This window comes from Choloepus didactylus, chromosome 8, assembly GCF_015220235.1.
Source record: "Choloepus didactylus isolate mChoDid1 chromosome 8, mChoDid1.pri, whole genome shotgun sequence".
NCBI classification, from domain to species: Eukaryota; Metazoa; Chordata; class Mammalia; order Pilosa; family Megalonychidae; genus Choloepus; species Choloepus didactylus.
The window spans coordinates 17,573,992-17,595,509 of record NC_051314.1 but is presented as its reverse complement, the minus strand read 5'-3'; the positions used below and the strand labels follow the sequence as shown (position 1 = coordinate 17,595,509).

Genomic DNA, 21,518 nt, shown 5'->3' with positions numbered 1-21,518 from the left:
AGCATTGTTCATATAAGCAAAAGACTGGAAAAAACATAAATGTCTAGCAAAGGAGCTGTTTAAGCAAATCATGATAAAAACCTTACTATGGAATACTATGTAGCCATTTAAAAAGGAAGAGGTTGATCTGTGTAAACTGAAACAAAATGTTCCTCAAGACCTCTGGTTCAGTAAACAACACAAGGTGCCAGAACCTTTAGGTATATAAAGGGGGTTTAGAGCATACAAACATACATCCACAGAATTTCTCCAAAACATAAAAGAAACTGCTAATGTTTCTATCACACCAACCCTCCAAAAGGAACTGCAAGACTCTTCCAGTTTTAAAAAGCTCCTACATTAGTACTTTCTTCCTAATTGCTAACTTCTTTAAAAGCCTCAACCCTACCTCCCCTTGAACTCTTAAACCCAATACAGTGAAGATCTCTGTTCCTTCTCAACCCCTTGTTTGCCTTTCTACCAGTTCATTCAATTGGACCCTTTGGTACCCACCACCCCCTTCTACTGTCAACAGGCACCCCTATAGTTCTGAGCTTTTCTTCACTCTTTCAATATTTTCTCCACATCTTGACATTAACTGATTTTCCAGCCTTCCAAAACCTGAAGGCCATTTCTAGGAATTGGCATCCTTTTTGCTCCCCTGCTTTTCTTTCCATTCATCCATTCATCCTTCAGCAAATATTTATTGAGTGACAAATCTCCAAAATTAAACCTCTTAGCATGTTATATAAGGTAAGAGAGAGAGAAAAAATTAGATTTGGGGGAGGTACTCTTCAAATGTTCAACTACACACACCAAACCAATTGCAATCTCTAGGTAGAGACTGGAGATTATGGTCAAAGTGGCACTGGCTTTACATATTTGAGTTTTCATATTTTATTTGTAAAAATACACTGCATATGGTGTGGTTCCCACTGGTACCTGTCGTCCTGGGGTCCCATTCCCTTAGTTCTCCCTTTCACTCACAAATGTGTCATTCACCCTAATTATTAAATATTTTTGAATGAGTAATTTTTGGAGGAAGTAATTTACAGATATGTTTTTGTTTTCTTCTTTTAATTTATCTGCATTTTCTGAATTGTGTACAATAAACATGTATAATTTGTGTAAAAAAATTCACTGGCATATTAATTTACAGTTAAAAATAAACTTTAAAAAAGAAGCAATATCTAATTAATCTTTATATTCCTAATGCCTATCAAGCATGGTGCTTGGCATATAAAAGGAGCTGCATAAGTGGCCACTAACTAAAAGAACAAATGGATTTGCAGAGTCCTAAGAAGCAGAGTGGAGGGAGAGAGAACCAATCATATTCTGTCGTATTTCCTTTACTCAATAATTTTCCTTTTAAAGTTAATGTAGGGTGTCTCAACCTCAGCACTACTGACATTTTTGGCGAGGTAATTCTTCATTGTGGGATCTGTCCTGGGCATGGTAAGATGTTTAGCAGCATCCCTCGCCTCTACCCTATGGATACCAATAGCACCACCATCGTTATGACAACAAAAAATGTCTCCAGACATTGTCAAATGTCCCTGGCAAGGGGGCACATGAGCTCAGTCAACTTCCTTTCTCATTGCCTCATACACATTATATCAGTAAATACTTGTTAAATTTAGGAAAGAAAAACTCATGGCTTAATGTTGCCTCTATTTAAGAGTGGTTTTTGTGAGGGGAGAGCTCTAGATTTCATTATAATTCAAGATTTTATTTTCCATTATTAAGCAACCTTAAGAAAAATCAATATGCCTGTCTAGTTTCTCAAGGCTATCACCACCAACCAATGGCACATACTACTGTTACAAAGGGATTCTTTGGATAATCATGAAAGTATGCCAAGGTTTTAAAAGGAAATGTAAAATATGAACTCCAATAATAACAGACCATACTGCAAATAAAAAGTGCTGCCCAAATATGTGAGTGATTCTTAACTCCACAATCCAATGAGATGCAGGGAAGTCTGAGTACTGAGAGGTACCTTAATAGGATAACAGAGCATCGATGGCAATTCCACATGCTAAAGATTCATCATTCAGCCCTCTGTGGAGACTAACAAACATTCCCTGAGAGTAAAAACTGCTCTGCAACAGAAGATCCATGCTTTAAGTAATTAGCTGGTAGAGGCAATTATACCGCATCTTTAGAACTAAATGCTCCATTTTTACCTACACATAGTGCCTTCTACAGGTACAAGTTTATTTTCAGAAAAGATGGGTAGCATATGCATTCCAGTTAAAGCAAATCGAGGGCCCTACTGAATCTAAGACATAAAACTTCCCACTAGTTTTGTCTCGGGAGGTAATTATGGAATAAGACACTTGGCAAAAGCCTTAGCAAAACAGAGCCAATTATTTCTAAAAAAGTGTTCTAAGCCTGTTCATTGACCTTTCACTTATGGTAGCTTAGACAACTATCTTAAAAGCATTTCTAGTCAGCCATTTTTGGTAACTCATGTGCAAAATTATTTTTAGCTGAAAAAGTTTATTTCAATCCCTCTCTCATAACTCAGAAGCATCTGATCAGGTTTAGTTCAAGCTTTCCAGAATAATCTGTCTTTGAGCGTATTCAAAGCATAGAGCTTTTCAGCTTCAAAGGAGAAACTTTCTCCTTAAGAGGCATGAACAACCAAAATGTGTTAATTTACTGGATATGTGAAAAAATATGAACTGCCTATCTGCCAACTACCCTATGTACTGTGGAAATGAAGCACATAAACGTTCATAAAATTTTTTTAAAGCCTCTGATGGACAAAACATTCTTGTTATAGCATTCTGTGCTATGAAGAGCAAAATGCATGCCCCCACTGTAGAAAATGCTTAACATAAATTCAAACAGAATGAAATGGAACATAAGGTTCAAATTGTCTCCATGCAGTATTCAAACTGTGATTCCAAATAGAAGGAAGGCTTCTTCTAGGATGAAGACAGCTGAGTAAAAGATGAGAAATAAGTAAGTCTGCTAGAAAGTGGTATAATTAATATATACAGCAAAACCAAATAAAGGTGTGTGCGCACACACAGGCACATTCTCATCATGTGCACGTGCTCTCTCGCTCACTCTCTCTCTAGTGAACAAAAACACTGTTACTACTCTACCACTGTGAAGATATGTTCCTCGAGTGGCAGGCTATTGCCACCATCCAGTCACCCTGATGAACAATGTACATGACTGCAAGGGGACAGCAGTCTGTGGATGAACTACCTACCAAAGACACTGAGAAAATCCTCTGCCCATCCCTCTATTACCACTCTCCTACCTCATTCCCTGCATTCCAACACCACTGAACTACTTGCAGTGCCTCTCACACCTTGTCTGTGTACAGACTCTGGCTCTTGTCTGCCTGCAACGGCCTGCCGCCTCTTCTTCTTTGCCTGCCTAACCCCTGATCACTCACTCAGTGCTCAGCAGCATCTCCTACAGAGAATTCTCCCTGTTCCCATCCCAACCCAGTGGGTTAAGAATTCCTCCAGTATGCTCTGCAGAAACACTACACACCCCTGTCAAGAGTACAAAAGCTCCTCTATTTACTAATATGTTAGGTTCTGGAATGAAAGGCTGTTCCTAAAATGTCAATGTCAAAAAATTCAAGTATCCCATGGATGCATATCTAGTTAGGAACACATTTCTTAAGAATACCACAGAGAGCTACGGCCATGGTTCTGACTCTTGTTGTTTCTTCTCAACTCACTTTAAGATTTGCACTTGGAAAAAAAAAAAAAAAGGATTTACACTTGAATTGTTTGTATTTTTTAATGACTCATCCCATATACACATGCAACATCCATCATTTTCTAACATACTTTCCATTTTTAGTCATCTCTACATTTATCTATTCCTTCAGCATTTTCAACATAAATCAAGAGATTCTACCCTTACTGAATAAGACACAGTTTATAATAAATGTAATGGCATATTTAATAATAAACATAAACCCTGGAAATACCATACACACCAATAAACAATAATTAAAATGACCATGTGTCACTGCTAGCACTTTTCTTTCTTTGGTGGTGGTTAAGCAGAATGGTATACTTTTCTCCAACACGCAACTATTCATTTCTGTGAATTCTATGAATTTATTTTAAGTACTTTCCATGATACCCTTCTAAGAAAGTTCAAGGATAGAAACTAAAACAACTCCTGAACTTATTCCTACGTAATTTTAATAAATGGTTTTATTTTTAGAACGAGTAATACATGCACAAAGTGTAAAACTGAAAAGTCACAAAAGATTTACAATGAAAATTAAGTCTTCCCCTACAGCTCTATTCCTCCCTCACTCCATAACCTTCCCCAGAGGCAAACACTGTTACCAGATCGGGTTTCCCGGCAAAGAGAATCTATATGTACATGTGCATGTACTTTTTCCATTACACAAATAGTAGCAAACTATACTCTTTGCTGCATCTTGATTTTGATGCTTTATGTATTTTGGAGGATGTTCTATGTTCATAGAGCACTGCCTAATTCTTTTTGATGGCTGCATGATATTCCATTGTATGAATGTACCTTATTTTAATTAGCAGATTTCCTGTCAAAGAGCATTTCAATAGGTTTAGACCTTTTGCTATTTCAAATAATGCTGCAATGTATTATACAGAGCTCATTACACACAGAGCTCATTACACACAGACTATAGGATAAATTCCCAGAGATGGAACTGCTGGGCAAAAAATACGTACATTTTACATTTTATAGATATTGCTAAGTAGCTTTCCATGGATGCTGTGCAACTTCTCACTTCCACCAGCAATGAGTGCCTATCTCCCTACCAACACCCTCGTCAATACATGGTGTTATCAAATTTTTATTCTAATATATAGTTGTTCCATAAACCTTACCCAATAAACCTCACGTGCCATAGAACAGTCCTTTAAGCCAGTAACCTCATGGTCTAGCACGAGCACAGTGTATATCATGTCCCAAGTATTCAAATGCTGTTAAATGAATGACCAAACAAAAGGATAAGGGCTTTTAAATTGTATGAGGGCTTGCTTTAAATATAAAGAACAATGAAAGTGACTGAAACATTAGCATTTTTTCCCTTTTAAAGAAGAAGAAGAGAGAGAGGAGGAAGGAAGGAAGGAAGGAAGGAAGGGAGGGAGGGAGGGAGGGAGGGAGGGATGGAGGGACGGATGGACAGACAGACGAATGGATAGGTTGGTGGACGGATTCTGCTCTAAAATAGTTTCTCCCAGAGGTCGTTAAAAAAAAAAACACAGAGTCATAGTTAAGTACTGCCCTACCTTTAAAGCAAAATACACAATCTATCTTCAAAATACCAAGGAAGCTGAATGGCCTCCAATACAATTCTAAAAAGAACATTAAGATTCCTCCTCTGAAACTGGTCTGGGATAACAAAGCTTCTCACATCGATATTCTTTTTACACAACTTTCAAAAAATAGGATCTCATTGTGTACTGACACAATCATAGAGGTTAATATTTCATTCATTTGTTTTTATATGCATGACAGTAGCTAATGCTTCTGTACAGTACCTGACATAATAAAGCACTCAAAATCTTTCTTGTGAATATAATAAATGCTGAACTCTGCACTGCCACTGCTCAGCAGGTGCTAGCCACGGCCTCCGGTGCCCCTTCGCTGGGGCTATAACCACCACCATAACAACACACAACAGTTAGACAGTGCTTACCCCAGACCAGGCACTCTTCCCAGAACTTTGTACTTACTGCATTAACTCATTCAATACCCACAACAATCCTGTGAGGTAGAAACTGTCATTATCCCCATCTTATGGACGAAAAACTGAAACAAAGAGTGATTAAGTAACTGACCTAAAGGTCACACAGCTAGGTAGGTACAGACAAAGAATTTGAATGTTGGTAATCTGATGCCAGAATGAGTCCTCTTAAGGCAATATTTTAATACAGTGTGATAAGTGCTCTGGTAGAGGTATACAACAGAGTCTGTTACTAAAGTACTATGCTTTAACATACACTCTTGAGTATATCGCTAACAGAGCAATTCTCACTCCGGATTAAGATTATATGTGTACACCCCTACTTCCCCACTGCAAACTCGAGTCTTAGCACGGTGCCTAGCACCTAGTATTATAGGACTCAATAAATTCTTCAGCAGGGTTTTAAGCTAAGAGGTAGAATAAAAAAAATATTTCTATTCCTCAAGTCTGCACTTCATATTTCCTATGTTGGTGCTTCTTTTGCTCCTGTGAGCTAATATTTCCTAAGATCCAGCTCCTCTCAGGCAAGATGTACATCTCAGATGTATGCTGCTTCCCCAGAGATCCTGGCCACTCCTCTCAAACTACTTTGGACACATACTTGGGAGTCTTGAAACTGCAGAGACCCACACCACCATTCCTACTGGGGAGAACGCTAACAGTGTACTTCCCACCCCCAGCAGCCACCAGGCTGGATCAGCAACTCTTATCAAGAACATGGAGTAACTTGAGTTACCTGCCAACCCACCTGCAGACCGCTATGGGAGGTGTGTTCTGCTATCAGGTTGCACAAATGCCTGGAAACCTTATACCAGGTATGAAGGTAGAAGCAATAGGGGAAACAACACAGCATCTGGTGCCCTGCCTGCTTCTATCCACTCCTTGGGGAAGGAGCACTAACCCATGCAACTACAACCATGGAGACTAAGCAGGCCTAATTCACCCACTGCTGAGCCATAAAGATTGTATGGTAAGATTAAGGACAGAGTAGAGATCAGCAATCATCTAGAATGTGAAGCACATCCCCTCTAGCCTCAGTCTCATTCTCCAAACAGCCAGAGTGCTACACCCTCTATAATGCTCTTGTAAAGACCAAGTTCACTGCAGAAACCAACTGCTGTGGGTTGAACTATGTCCCCCAAAAAGATACGCTGACGTCCTAATCCCTAGTGTCTCAGAACATGAACTTACTTGGAAATAGAGTCGTTGCAAATGGAATTAATTAAATTCAGATAAGGTCATATTGGAGTAGGGTGGGCCCCTAATCCAATATAACTGGTGTCCTTATAAAAAGAGGAAAGTTGGACATAGGCACAAACAGGCATGGAAAGGAGAATGCCAAGTGAAATGGAGACAAAAAAGACGACCACGTGAAGACTGAGGCAAAGATTAGAGTGACACATCTACAAGCCAAGGAATGCCAAGGAATGCCAAGGATCGCCAGCAAACACCAGAAGCTAGAAGAGGCAAGGAAGGATTCTCCCCTACAGGTTTCAGAAGGAGCGTGGCCCTGCCAATAACCTTGAATCCAGACTTCTGGCATCCAGAATTGTGAGACAACAAATTTCTGTCGTTTTAGGCCGCCTGGTTTGTGGTACTTTGTTACAGCAGCCCTAGGAAACTAAGACACCAACTCTGAAAAGCACAATTTTTTTTTCATATCTTTAAATGTAGCAGTCTATAAAGGTTCACTCAGCTAGTGTCAAGCCTGAGCTTGAAATCCTTAATTTCCATATCCAAGTCAGACAAAAGAAAACAAGTAAACAAAAGAATACTATTCCGTTTGTAGAACCACATCTGCTTACTTCCCATCAAGTCTCAGCTGCAGAGAGGCCATGTTTCAGGGAAGAGTATTCACTCAGTCCTGCGGCTTTCTATAAACACGGGCTAAGTGAGGCCAACAGCAATTACAGTTGCCAAGATGCAAACACCTATTAAGAACTAAACCTTCCTTATTCACAACTCAACACCAAACTTGGTTCACTGAGCAGCCTCCTGACAGCAGTGACATTTAATCAGGATAAACCTGGGCTTTCTGGATATGTCTGGCATAAAAGATGTCATACTGAATAAAATCACTCTGTGGTTAAAGTCTTACATGCAATGACTCGAGGCAGAGCCTAAGTATCATTACTAACTCAATGACAAATAGGATAGCTGACCCAAAATGTGCCCTACTAGTGCAAAAAGACAGAACCAGGAGCAGCTGATTGGGGAAGGTGGAGAGTTAAGGATGTCTGTCTTTTATTCAAACATCTCTAAAAGGTTATCACCAGTCAGGGATTTGTAGGGCATTCATGTGAAAGAATAAAGACAGAGATTAAGTCTAAATTCTCTCTGGCCCTGTGATTCCGTAAGTACATAAAAACTCAGAATCCCACTATATGAGGTCCTATATTAATCAGTCATCCTTACCAGAAACCTTTAGCCATAGCTTTCTCAGTAGACCAGAACAGCAAAATCCTAATTAAGAAAACTAACAAATGGGGGGGTGGGGGATCTACAAACTGATCTCCAAATATACTGAAAGGAAAAAAAAAGCAAAGTGCAGAATATTATATATAGTAATACTACCATACGAGTTTTTAAAAGAGGGTGAGGAGAATCATATATAGGAATGAACTATCTCTGGAAGAATACCCAGATAACTAACCATACTGGTTATCTCTAAAGAGGGAAATTAGGTAGCTGGGAGAAATTAGAGATTCTTTACTCTTCAAATCCTTCTATAGTTTAAATCATTAACCATGTGAATGTAGTATGTTTAGAAAAATAAAAGAAAAAAACCTCCATTCAAGAAATCACAATGAACCAAAGCAGTAAAAAAAAGACTAAAAAATGAAAGGTTCTATTGAGCCTTAAAGCCCAATTTTGAGCTTATTGCCTGCTCTTAGATACCCTCTCTCTAAGCGTGAGATATCTTATCCATAAAAATGAGCATATCAACTATTTTACCCAACTGAAGCAGAGAGCTGGTCCAGATAATTTCTAGATGGCTTTAGCTCCGATGATTTCTTACTATCCACCACTAACAATCCCCTATTATTTGGTCAAAAATAAAGTTAGAGATGGGATAACTTTGAGACAGAAGTCAAACCAACAACCACCAAAACAAAACAAAACAAAACAAAAAAACATACAAACAGCAACCAATCATCCCACTTAACTTTCCCTAAATACAAACTGCAGTAAAGTGAGATAAACGTTATGAAGCCCCTATACAGTGCTTAGTACATGCAAGTACACTATACGCAAAATCCTAATTAAAAACACTGGCTAGATGCAAATTATTCAAGAAAGAATCTAGGGTTCAGTGTTGACTTCAAGTTCTACCTGAATCAACTGTCTGGGAATGGGTAAAGTTTTTCAATAATAAATACATGGCATGCAAAGACAACGGAATACATAATTCACCCACTACCCATCAATCATACTGTTTCAGTTTGAAGGGCCATGAGGCACAGAGGAAAAGGCACTGGATACAGTCACAAGATCTTCTTTGCCACTTACTAATCATGAGGCTCAGAGAGGTTTATTTTCACCATCCAAAAAATGGAAAAATGGAAAAAAGAGTTGCCTATCTTTCAGGGTTGTAAGAAACTGTGTGACTGCATTTTATAAACTATAAAACATAATATAATTTAATTAATGTGTATTATGTGGAATTTTAGTCACCATGCTTGAAAGCCCGGGGCGGGGGGGGGGGGGGGGGCGCTGTATAGAAAAAGCAACAAAAATTATTAAGATTTTTTTTAAATAGGTTCTATAAAGGTAATTTTTTTTCCAACAAACATTTACTGAGTTCTTATCATATATCCCTGGTACTGAGGGAGGGGCCAAGGATACAAAAATGAAAAGACTATTCCTGTCTTTAAAGAATTCAAAAATCCCTTAAAGGAACAAGATAATAGGTTTGGGTAATAACAATAAATAATCATAAAAAATAGCTATTATGTTATGCCTGACACCTACTATGTGTCAGGCCCTAAACTAACGTATTACATACAATGTCTCTATTAATCCCTACATTTAACCCTATAACAAATTTTTACAAAGGGAGAAGCGGAGGCTTAGAAAGATTAAGTAAATTAACCAAGAACACACAACTATAAAGTGGAAAAGCTGGAACTCCAACTCAGCAAGCCCATTCTAATTTTTATAATATTGGAGTTGTCTGCAAGCCTATTCTATTTTTTATAATCTTGGAGTGCAAAAAACTTTTCTAAATATGACACAGAAAAACAAAGACCAGTAATGAAAACACCAATAGATCCTATAACATTAAAAGATTAAACGAAAAAAACAAGGTGCAAAAGAATGTTTTCAGTCTTGGGATCCCTCTTTCAAGAATCCCCTATACTTGATTTCCTTGAGTTTGGTATAGGGTTTCTACACTAGCATTTGTGTAAAAAGAAAGGGGGAGAAATAACCCAAGAAACTAATAACAGTGATTACTTGCTTGGTGAAGAGAGTACTGGGTAGATGGGGAACAAGGATGAGAGAAAGACATTATTAGGAATTTAGAGTTAGGTATGAACTTAGAGATAAGAAACCTGGGCACACATACTGGTTTGGTAAATTAAGTTTGGAAAATGCTACACCATACCTTGGAGTTGCAACATCTGCATCAGAAGAGTAAAATAAAATAGTTCAAGGAAAAAAATTTATTTTGTTTAGCTCTAATTTCCAAATTTATTCAACATGGGGTGGGGGGCAGAATGATACCTAAATGATACCCATTATCATTTCTCAAAGAGCAACTGAAAACAGCTTGGGAGGTGCCAATTTAGACAACATCCTTGCATAAAACAGGATACTGGACCAGTCAAATTTTTGAGGTTTCTTTAAGCTCTAGGACACTATTAAACCAAATAAATATTTACTTGCCTAAAACTAACACTGCAGAAAACAATTCATAGTGGAACTAAAATCCACAAAGGGTAAAGAAACCCTACACCAAACTCAAGGAAATCAAATATAGGGGTTCTTGAAAGAGGGATCCCAAGACTGAAAAGCAAAGTTACAGGGTAACACTAGTTCTAAACCTCTGCTAGGAAAAAAAATGCAAAGGAAGCATAAAGGAAAACTGTGCAGGCACACACACATATACACAGCTATCTATTAATCACAGCATTCTTATACAGCTGACAAAAATCACTAGTGGTCCCTGATAAGCACCTTTCTGAAAGGGTGATGTATGATCATATATGCACATACTTTAATGCTTAAGTCTGAAGGCAGGTAATGCCAAAGTTAACCAATTGATCACCAACATTATAAAATGCAGCCAGCTCAAACTCAAAATGTTGCAGCAAAAAGACCTATTTAGTATCACAACAACTCCCCCTCATTAACACAAAATAGGGGGACAAAAGATGTGTCTATAATGTATAATAAGCAATACCTGGGGATGGGGAAAAGAGGTAGCCAACAGAAATATTAACTTCCAAATCCAGACAAACTTTTTGAATATGACCTGCATTACTGCAAAGTCTTGGATGATATAAAAATTAGTCAAATCAGCTTATTAAGAGTCATGAGTCAGAATATGGCTTCAAGAGTAAATATAACATACAAAACATGCAGTAATTTCATAAGCAAGTATAACATACACAGACACACAATGAACTATGTAAGTGATAGCTGCACAGCCTTACTCTCCATTCTTTTAAACAGGCCTGCCTCTTTCACAGAGAGGTACACCATAATACCAGCATGATACTTTGGAAACAAGTACTACCAACTCCCTGTAAGCTTTGCCAAAGCTCCCACTGTGACAGGCAGCTATTATGGAAACTTCCTGAAGTTCCCACAAAGTCCTCAAACCCACTGTGCCAGCCACAGACAGTGACTGTGTTCCTGGAAGCTTGTATGAGGTGCAAACCAGTGAGTTAAGTAAGCTTTGTGGGTGCTTGGAGCCACCACAAAACATCTTCCAATTTTCCCAATTCTTGCTTTGAAACCACACAATCCTACTATCTCCTCTTCTAGAAACCAAGAAACAGCAGGTGAACGCTACAGAAGCTACATATTCAGATTGATTAGGGGACAAGACAGTCTGCTTAGGGGTTAAGGGACTTCATTTCACAAGGGGAGAGTGGAGTTTTAATAAGAGAGGAAAAAAACTAAACAAAGATCTACAATTCCTTCTACCCAAAATTAACACCCACCCTCCCCAGAATTTTTGTGGCACACTGAACTGCAGAAGAAAAAAAAAAGGAAAAGAAAAATTCAAGGCTGTAAATGTGACTACATAAAAATCCCCCAAACGAGTTCCAGGCAACAAGGACTAACTATGCAGTTGTTTTTCTACTTGCCTATTAATCCAAGATAGAGCAGGTTCATCAAGCCCCATTAACTTCCAGGAAAATGGAACCCTCTTGTCTCAGGACAAGCCACATACCCCTGAAGTTAATCCCTAAATGAAATTCATACAGGTCTGATCAGGAAATCATTCTGGCTCACAGCAATTAACGCCCCCTCCTCCAAAAAGCTGCAAACGCTGAGCAAAATAAAGCAAATATAAGAACTTCCAATGAGCCTCAGTTTCAACACTGTTACAACCCAAGCAGTAGCCAGAGCCCACATTCAGACCCCACTGTCCCCAGGTCCCTGTTTCTAGTTCCTCTAATTCTACTAGCATGGCTTCTACCGCCACACCAGTACAATCACCCCACCCACCCATCCCCCCCCCCAATAAGTCATGCTTTGCTTGTGCAACTTCCAATTAGGATCCGAAAAAAATCAATGCAGCCAGAAAGAAAAATAAACATTATTCCTCCTCAAAACCCACATGACTGGCTGGAATAAAATATCCAATACCCAGTGCAAAAACTCTTCTCCTCAGCAAAGAAAAACCAAGGAACCAGCCTCAAAGTGGGAAAAATCCCACATACCAGGGTGTTATCTGGGGACTTAGGCTCCTAAAAAAAAAAACAAGTATTATGGCTGAACACACCCATGTGAAAGCCTAAACCTCAAAGGCTCAATTTCCACCCTTGGGAAAATAAGTTTTTTAAGCCGTTACACAATCATTATCATTTGGCAACTCAAGAATGTCATCTACTTCATAAGTGGTATTTATCATGTGTCCTGTGCTTTGAATCCTCAGCTGAAATTTCTAGATGCCACGTATGTGCAGGACACGTCAGAAGGAAGTGCTATTACTGGCTGCTCTCTTTCTTTCTCTCTCATTCGCTTCTTAGAACCTGCTTTATTCATTCAGAATCCAAAAGGTCAGACGCACTACAAAGTTTATCCATTAGCCTTTAAAGAGGCCCCTACTAAATCAGCAAGGGAAATCTCAAGGCTGAAGAACAAGCAAGGGTTATATAGGAAAGTGAAGGGGGAAAGAACAAGAGCAAGAGAGACGATTCTTAAAAAATACCTCTATGACGCTATCTACAAAGCTGAAATTTAAAAGAACTGTATCAAGCTATCTCATTTTCAAACATGCAAAGTGATCTGAAAAACATATTTTGTGATGTATCTCAGCTTGGTATTTTTCCTGGATGCATAAAAACAAGCTATAATATCAAATAAAATTGAGAAGGGAAAGGTTAAAGTCCAAAGTTTGATCAAATGGCTCTAGTCCCAAATGGTAGTATTATATAAGAACGGCAACACCCCAAAATCCCTCAGCACCACTCTAAAAGGTAGATCAACAGACTGCTCCACTGAACTGCAACAGGTTAGCTCTAATTGCCCCTCTCACTTGTATGGTTCCTCTTTTTCCTTAAACATACGATCACAAAGAAGCCTTTTACACATACACACGTGCACTCAATTAATATCTGAGCACAGGAAACTAAATATCAGGTTGCCATGCCCACCCAACACATTCGGCCGTTAAATTCCACCCCAGCTTCTGTTTTCAGAGACCCCTCTCTCACCCTTAACCCTGATCTCAATAGAAAGATCAGGTAACATTCAAATATCACACAACACCCTGTCTTCACATGAGCTGTAAAGCAGACCAAGGGCCAGACACCTCCAGGGAAAATCTGGAGAAACAATTAAAGCCATCTGCAGGCCCCAACTGAGGAACAGGAAGACAAAGTTCCATTCAACAAAAATGATATTTTCTTTATTACTCTGAGCCAGGCACAGTGCTAAATCCTATGGATCCCTAGGGACCCCTTGAGGATCTCACAGTCTGGATGGCGTGGAGGAGCAGGCATTTAAGTTAAAAAGTCCTGAGCTATGGATATGATGTTCTGGAAAACAGCAGGAGTGTGGGAAGGATGGGGGGGGGGGAGCAGGCACAGAAGACATGCGGGAGGAAACAATATCAGAACTGATTCTTGAAGAGTGAGCCTTCGAAGGGAGGAAGGGAGGCAGGGGGACATAGAGAAAGGAGGCAGGAATCTCACTAGAAGGAACAGAAAAGCACAGAAGTATGAATTAACCTGGGTGGCAAAGTATGTTCAGGAACCCACAAGCCCAGGACATGGACTTGGAGGTGGAAAAGAGAAGGCAGGCATTAGTCAGGCCAAAAGGACCTGGTAGGCCGATGGAGAAAATGGACTTGATCCTGAGTCAAAGACAAGCTATCAAATGATTTTAAGGAAAAAGTATCATAGTCAGATTCAGTCTTTTAGAGGGATCACACTGTTGTGGTCTGACAATACAAACGAATCCAAGCTCAATTTCCATAAACCAAGCTGAGAACAGAAAGTACCATCTATTACATGTAACATTTACCAACAAACCTTATTAAATTTGAAAAACAAACCAAGTTTTCACTGCTCCTGCATCCCATACACTATTAAAACAGCCAGTGCATTGTTCTATGAAATGTCCACTTCCCCAGTGCAGGTACTGAGATTCTTCAGCAGTCCTCTTAGCCCTTAGTAGAGAATTAAACTAAATAAATATCTCCTCAGCTTCTAACAAGAGAGGCCACAGTGACTAGGAATGCAGAGCTCATTCCCCTCCCCTTCTCTACGCTGGATGAAGAGCAAATTAGGTTTCCCAGTATGACACACGGCTGATCTCCAGTAGTTCCCAACTTTGGCACTTAATCAATCGGAAGCACATTAACTGCTGATCAAGCAGTGAACTTACTGAGTGCTGTATAGCAAGATATAAGGAAGGCAAGAAATAAGCATTTATTGCTGGGTACCACAAGAGGCACTTTAAATAATCTCAGTTGCTCATGATAGCCACTCATAAGAGTATGTATTAAATTTCCAAGATTACACATAAGTAAACAGGAGCTCAGAAGTGTTAAATATCTTGTCAAATGTCGTTCAAGTAATAACTGGAGGAGCCAGGATTCAAACCCAAATATTAGAAATTCTAAAGTGGTTCTTTCACTACACCATACTTTAAGTATACAGATATAACAAATATTATGTATTAAGCTTGGTAATAACAACAGTAACAATAATAATATCTCCTCTTCAAGCACCTGTTGCTACTGGGAGAACTGAGAGGGGAACCATATCTTACAGTCTAGGATTAAGAGATCACTCAGAGAAATCAAAGTGAGTGATCGCTACTGGAATCTCCAAGTTCCACTAAAAAAGGTCATCCCTGGGCATCAGTGACCAAAACATGTTCAGACTCAAATAATCAAAGCAACCTGGCTTTCCCATGAGAGTCCCAAAGACAATGTCTGAAAAAGACTCATGGCTGACTGTTCATTCACTCTCTCAAGTAACTGATATCCCAAACTACTTTATCCACCCAAATTACAGAAATATGTTCAGGACTCCCATGGCAGTTCTGATCCGATTTGTCCCAATCCCAGCTCAAGCAGCTTTGCACTACCCTCCTAACTAGATCAGCACTGGCCAATGGGTTTTATTCAAGCTGATCTGTTTGAGATGGATTAGATAATGAAATCTTAGCCATGTAAGCTGCCTGCTTCTAGTGGAGCTGCAGGGGAGAAGAATAAGAAACTCAATACTCCTAGTGGCCACCTAAAACATCAAATGCTTTCGCCATCCCTCACACCATGTCTGCTCATGCTCCGATTACTGCCATTTCCTTTCCATCATCTCTGTCTTTGAAGGAAGTACACATTTATCCCAGAATAAAGATGCACACCATGCTTTACAAATGTATATCAACAAAAACTCAAACAAATCTACACACTAAAATAACTGTCTTTATTGTTTCTAGAAATTATTAATGCCTGGCATCAAACTGAAGACCTGAGAGATGTCGAACTAGAGATTCATTAACAACATTCTTGTTTACACTAAGTAGTACAGTGCATTTCTTTCTCCACAGTCCTGTAATCTTGAGGATTGTCTGCACCAGTCTGCTTTATAACAAAATGAAAGTTAAATCTCTATTTTGCTTCTGTTTTATTCACATATCAGTCTAACAGAGGAAAATGACAAGGTGGCTAGCAGATAGGGGACGGAGTTGGGAGACAAATTCATCTCACGCTAATCTCTTGGATCAACCAAAAGAATAATTACACTTTGAATTCAGATCTGACTTTCTCCTTCTCAAAGACATTCCCAGTTTTACACTCAGACTTCCCTGTGAGGCTTGAAAAAAATTGGTAATTTTACATGACCATGCCTCAGTTTCTCCACTCTCCAATGTACTTACCCCAGGAGGCACAGAAATGAAAATTTCAGTAATTTTCGTGAGATGCTCTTCATGAAATTACTTGGAAGGAAAGTTATGTTTTTAACTGTATTCAAATGGTAGCACCATGTTCAGTTTCAGAACCAAATACCCAAATGAGAGTCTAAAGAGACATCCTCCTAGCCTCCTAGGTGGGATAATAAAATGGTTCAAGAAAAAAGAGCATACACATAGCAACTACAGGCTACCTGGAACCCCTTCCTTGAAACCATGTGGAAAGTCCCCCTACTACTAGGGTCAACCACTAAAATGAACAATTGCTGAACCCACCTGGCTAAAGTGGATTGATGACTGTATGGTCAGAAGCAGTTCCTTGGCCAATAATAATCACATACCAATGTTTCACTGCCATAAAGAATTTTGCTGAAAGCTGTAAGTAATATCCAAGGTATACCCTGATTTATACAAGTTCCTAGAAAGTTCCACAAAAATAAAATTATTTATACTCACTAGAAAAGCTGACCAAGATTTCATTCCCCAGTATGTTTTATAAACCCCAAGTTTCTTACACATCAGACTTGCTTAAAGTGAAATGAACTAATATCTGTACATTTTACTCATTTAGCTTTCTACCAGGTTAAGAGTATATTATTTCCAAGTACTCCCTTTAACAACTAACTATATTTTCTCAAACCATATTTCAATTTTTCAAATTGAATTTGTCTCTTCTCTCCTACTCTATGGTTCAGGTTTCTCTATTTTTATTCTATTTCCAGGGCTGTGCTTACTGCCTCTTCCATTCACATAATGCTTCTGCACACTGCCCTTGAAAGTGCTGATTCTTCTTCTCTCCCCTAGAATTCTTTCTGAACCTAAGGATTATAACACAAACACTACTGACTCTCTGGAGTCCCCTAGGCATCACTTTGGGAAGTAATGATTTACTCTAAAAGTTTAGTGGCCATAACTCAACAGTTCAGCTTTGGAATCTGAAGCTTAGAGTTGTAGCCCTATTTAGTAATTAGCCTTGGGAAACCAACCCCAGTAAAAGACTTCATTAATGTAAAAAAAGGTTTCCTTTGACTCTCAAATGGATTAGGGAATTTCATGATAGTACCCTCACCCCAGAATTTCATGATTTCTCTATTCCTTGGCTATTTATAAGAGATAAATTTCAACTTCAATTTTAACAGGCATTAACCACTTACCAGGTACCCCAAACTGTTAGGTATTATGAAGGATAAACACAAAGAAAATATGGTTCCTGTCTTCTGGGAGTTTACAATCTTACTAGGGAGACAAGAATAATAAAACAATTAAGACAATACAAGATGATGCGTAATTAAGCATCGAAATAACAGAAACTCAACTGTCAAAGAGCACTTCAGGGAAGAAGCTCAGACCTCAGAAAAACTCCATTTGTGTTAAGATATAAGAAAAAAGCACATGCTTTAACACAAACCCTTATACCAAAAAGACTAACTATATTAACGTTTTTAAAAGGTATATTTATATAGGTCCTGTAAATATCTCTACACTGCTCAGATCATCTCCTAAGACTACCCCGTCTTCTTGCTCATTCTGTTCCAGTCACAATAGATTCTTGTTCTGTTCTCAAACACACTAAGCGTACTTCTTTTTAAATGCCTCTGCCCTAATGGTTCCTCTGCCTGAACCCTCTGCCCTCAAATATCTGGGTGGCCCACTCCCTCACTTCACCTCCCTTCATTCAAACATCACCTATAGGAGAGGACTTCCTTGACCATCTCTCCATCATTCTCTATCCATCCCCTTCCCTGCTTTATTTTTCTTCTTAAGACTCATTACCACCTAACTAATAAAGTTGTTGATTTCTTTATTATCTATCTCATCCCATTAGGACATTAGTTTCATGAGAGCAGGGTCTTTGATGTGTTCACTGCTATATCCCCTAAGGATAAAACAGAGCCTTGAACACAGCAGCTGCTCAATAACATTGGTTGAATGAATAAATGAAGAAGAATTATTCTGTCACTATTATCAAAATGATAATCGAAAATCCTAGAGGTATAGTCCTAGGCTTAAATATCATCTTCTCATAAACATTATTTCTCCTTTATTCTACTGTATCTCAATTTCAACCTCCCCATAGAGCCTTCCTTGACCACATCAGCAGGAATGACCATCTCTTTCTCCTGGACCCAATAGGCATCAAAAATCCTCTGTACCCTTTGGATCTAAATTATGCAATGTCACATGACATATATCTATCCTGTGATATCTCTAGTTATCATCTTACATTGATGGTAAGGAGGGAAGGCTGGATGTAGGAGCTTGTGAGCACATTCTGCTTGATGTCTCCATACATTTATGTATGTATTCTTTTATTGTTTCTATCGATCATAGTTAATAGGGGAGATCTTCTTCCCCTTTTCCCCCCTTTCTTCTAGGGGCCTATTATTTGCTGGCTGCCTTCAAATTAGCTAAGGACAATAGCTTAAGTCTCCCCATATTCCTCTATATTTTTTTCCATGGTCCTGAGCTTTTACTTCTCACAATCCCTTCGGCTGACAAAATTCTAATGGAGAATGAAAGCAAGCAAACAAAACAAAAGAATTCAAAAATAAACACCAGCAGGGTCACTTTACCCAAACCAAGAGAAGTTATGGAGTGGCCTCGGCAAAGGAGACCAAAAAGCATGCAGCAAACATGCCAGGCCGAAGTACAGCTCCTTCTCCAACACAGGAAGTCAGGCAGAGCTTGAAAAGCAGGGAGCAGAGCACGGGAAGTCTTTCAGCATTGCACAGATTTCCAAGAGTAGTTAAATGGAGAAATCACAGGAACAGGAATTAGAAAACCCAGTTTCCAGTTCTAGCTTTACTACCAGCTACCTGGTGCCTTTAGGTAAGTTGCCAGCTGTCTCTGGATTTATGACTCCCCTTCTATAAAATGAGGCGGTTAAAACATTTTGGGACTTGAACCCACAAACAAACAAACAAAATGATGAAAACTATTGACTCTATCCTTCCAAACAGTGCACGTACACTATTTTGCAAAGGATCCTCCAGGTCTATCCAGGTTAAGAACCCCTGGAAAAGAAGATGCCTCTGGTCTCTTCTAATCTCTTAACATTCTATGATTCTAAGACAATTAGGCAGCTCTCTAAACAACTGCTGGTAGGTGAGCCCCATCATTTTATAGCAAGTATTTTCTGAACAGAAACCAAATACTAAAACCTGCGATGGTTTCAAGCTCTTCCTCAAACTACAAAGACACTGACATCACTCCATTTCCCATTCCCAAATTAACTAGCTTATCCTCGAGTCCACAACTCAGCATCCAGCCTTCTAATAGTCCTATAAATTTTCTTTTATACTCCCAGGGCATTAAAGAGCTTTTCTGTGTCTTAGCTTTGTAGGATGCATTTGGCAAAGTACAAGAGGGACATTTCTTGTGTCTCTCTTCAGACTCATTAGCATGCTCCACAAAGTTAATGAGGCTGAGTACCATAGTGTCCCTACAACACTACCAAACTCCTTGTACTTCACACTCGTTGAGTAACTGATTTAACCCACAATCTAAGCCACATCCCCTTTCGGATCTCTCTAGGAGTTTTCTCGCCTTTCACCCACCTCCTTCAAATGCCCCTCCCCAGCCCCATCCCAATTGTGTGTCAAGGGCTGCCAAAAACGTACTCCTCCTTCTTGGGAGGTTTCCCACCCTTGCCCCCTCGTCCTCGACTCAGCCCAGCGGCTCTCCTCTAAGAAACAGACCCAGGATTTCCCACCCCAGCGAACTAGGGAAGGGTATGAAGAAATGGAATCCATCTCAATCATGTACGATTTCCCCCCAACACCTATTCCCTCGTCGTGCTTCCTCGTCCACTCAGGAATCAGGACCCTGTAGGGCACATCGGGATCCTCCTGCACCCTTCGCCTCCAAGCCAGAGCTCGCCCCACCTTCCAACCAGGCCCCGACCTGTCCCCTCCCACCTCCAACCCAGGACCCCTGGAGGCCCTCCCCCTCTCCAAGCCCGGGAGCCCGGGGCCGCCCCTCAGGCCCCACTCCGCACCCCCACGATAACGGGGCGCCCGTCCCACGCGGTCACCTGCATCCCGCCGCCGCCGTCGGCCGCCGCCTCCTCGGTGCGCGGCCGCTTGCTCAGGCCGGGATCGGCTCCGTCTCCTCCCCCTCCGGGCACCGGCAGCTCCAGCTCCGACTCCCGCTTCATTCCCCGGGCAGTGGCACTCGGCCCGAGCTGAGGCGGCTGCTGCGGCTGGGAGCCTTCCGCCATCCGCCCGCGCCCCCCTCGCCTCCGGGAGCCGGGCGACCCGCGACAGGACACCTCCCCGTGGGCCTCGGCCCCGACTGTCGCGACAGGCGAGCGCGCGCCTGCCCCCGCCCCCCGCGTGCGTGCGTGCGTGCGCGCGCGCGGGCCGGCGCCCCTCTGCGGCTCGCGGTCGCGGCTTCCCGCTCACAGGCTTCGCGGCTCGCTGCCCGGCGCCCGGGTCGGGGCCGCTCGCGGGTCGCTGCCGGCACTCGCTCGCCCTGCCCCCGCACGCTCGCCACACGGCTCCCGGCCCGCCGCGCCGCCCTTCCTCTCACACTCACGAAGCTCGCCCGTCGGCCCGCGCCCGCTCACTCACACTCTCCCTCACACGCCTCGCCGAGGGAGGAAGGGGGCGGTCCGGCCTTTCGAGGCTTGGGGAGGGGTGTTTATTTGGGGGGAGGAGGGGCTCGAGCTGACTGGCCGGGATGCTCCGACCCGCCACTATGGCAGCACCGGGAAGGCGGGGAGAGAGAAAAATGAAGGGAGGGCCCTGGATGTAGAACTCCAGCCCGCGCGGGAGCTGTGGCTAGGGGCGCGGTAGCGGCGGCCGGGTCCGCTTGGGGGGGGCGGGGCCAGTGCCCCTCGGCAATCTCCGCCGCCCCCGCCCTGGCCGCCCGAGGGAAGCCGGAAAGGACTCGGGAATATTCGGGAATCTCCGGCACGGGTTAGGGACGGTCCTAGAGGCACAACGCTGCTGGAGTCCCAGCTGCGCGGAGGGGGCGGAGTCGGTTCCCTTTAGGGGCGGGGCCACGGCCTAAGGCAGGTGGAGCTTGAGAGGCCCGAGGGCCGGGGAGCGCTGCACGCTACCAGGACTAGTTATGCAGAGATTTGCGACCTGAGCTTTACCCGTTTCGCCACACTGGTTCCGGAGGAGAGAAGGGGCGCTCTATGGGAGAGGACTTTTAGCCTGCTGCCTCTCCCGCAGAAGAATGAGACCCTCGAGTTAGAAGGTCCAAG

General features: G+C 41.4%; 1 protein-coding gene across 17 annotated transcripts in view; it reads right to left on the bottom strand.

Moving 5' to 3' along the window:
- The window catches only part of RBFOX2 (RNA binding fox-1 homolog 2), a 313,598-nt gene extending 292,952 nt beyond the window's left edge, over positions 1-20,646 (bottom strand). For 6 of the 17 annotated variants that reach the window (XM_037844954.1, XM_037844949.1, XM_037844956.1 and 3 more), the window contains exon 1: positions 20,340-20,645. In XM_037844954.1, coding sequence (XP_037700882.1) covers positions 20,340-20,525 — 186 coding nt within the window. In that variant the 5' untranslated portion in view covers positions 20,526-20,645. Of the gene's footprint in view, positions 1-20,339 lie in introns of all 17 variants that reach the window. The other 11 variants (XR_005218211.1, XR_005218212.1, XR_005218217.1 and 8 more) reach the window with 3 other exon arrangements.
- Between the last annotated feature and the right edge of the window lie 872 nt (positions 20,647-21,518).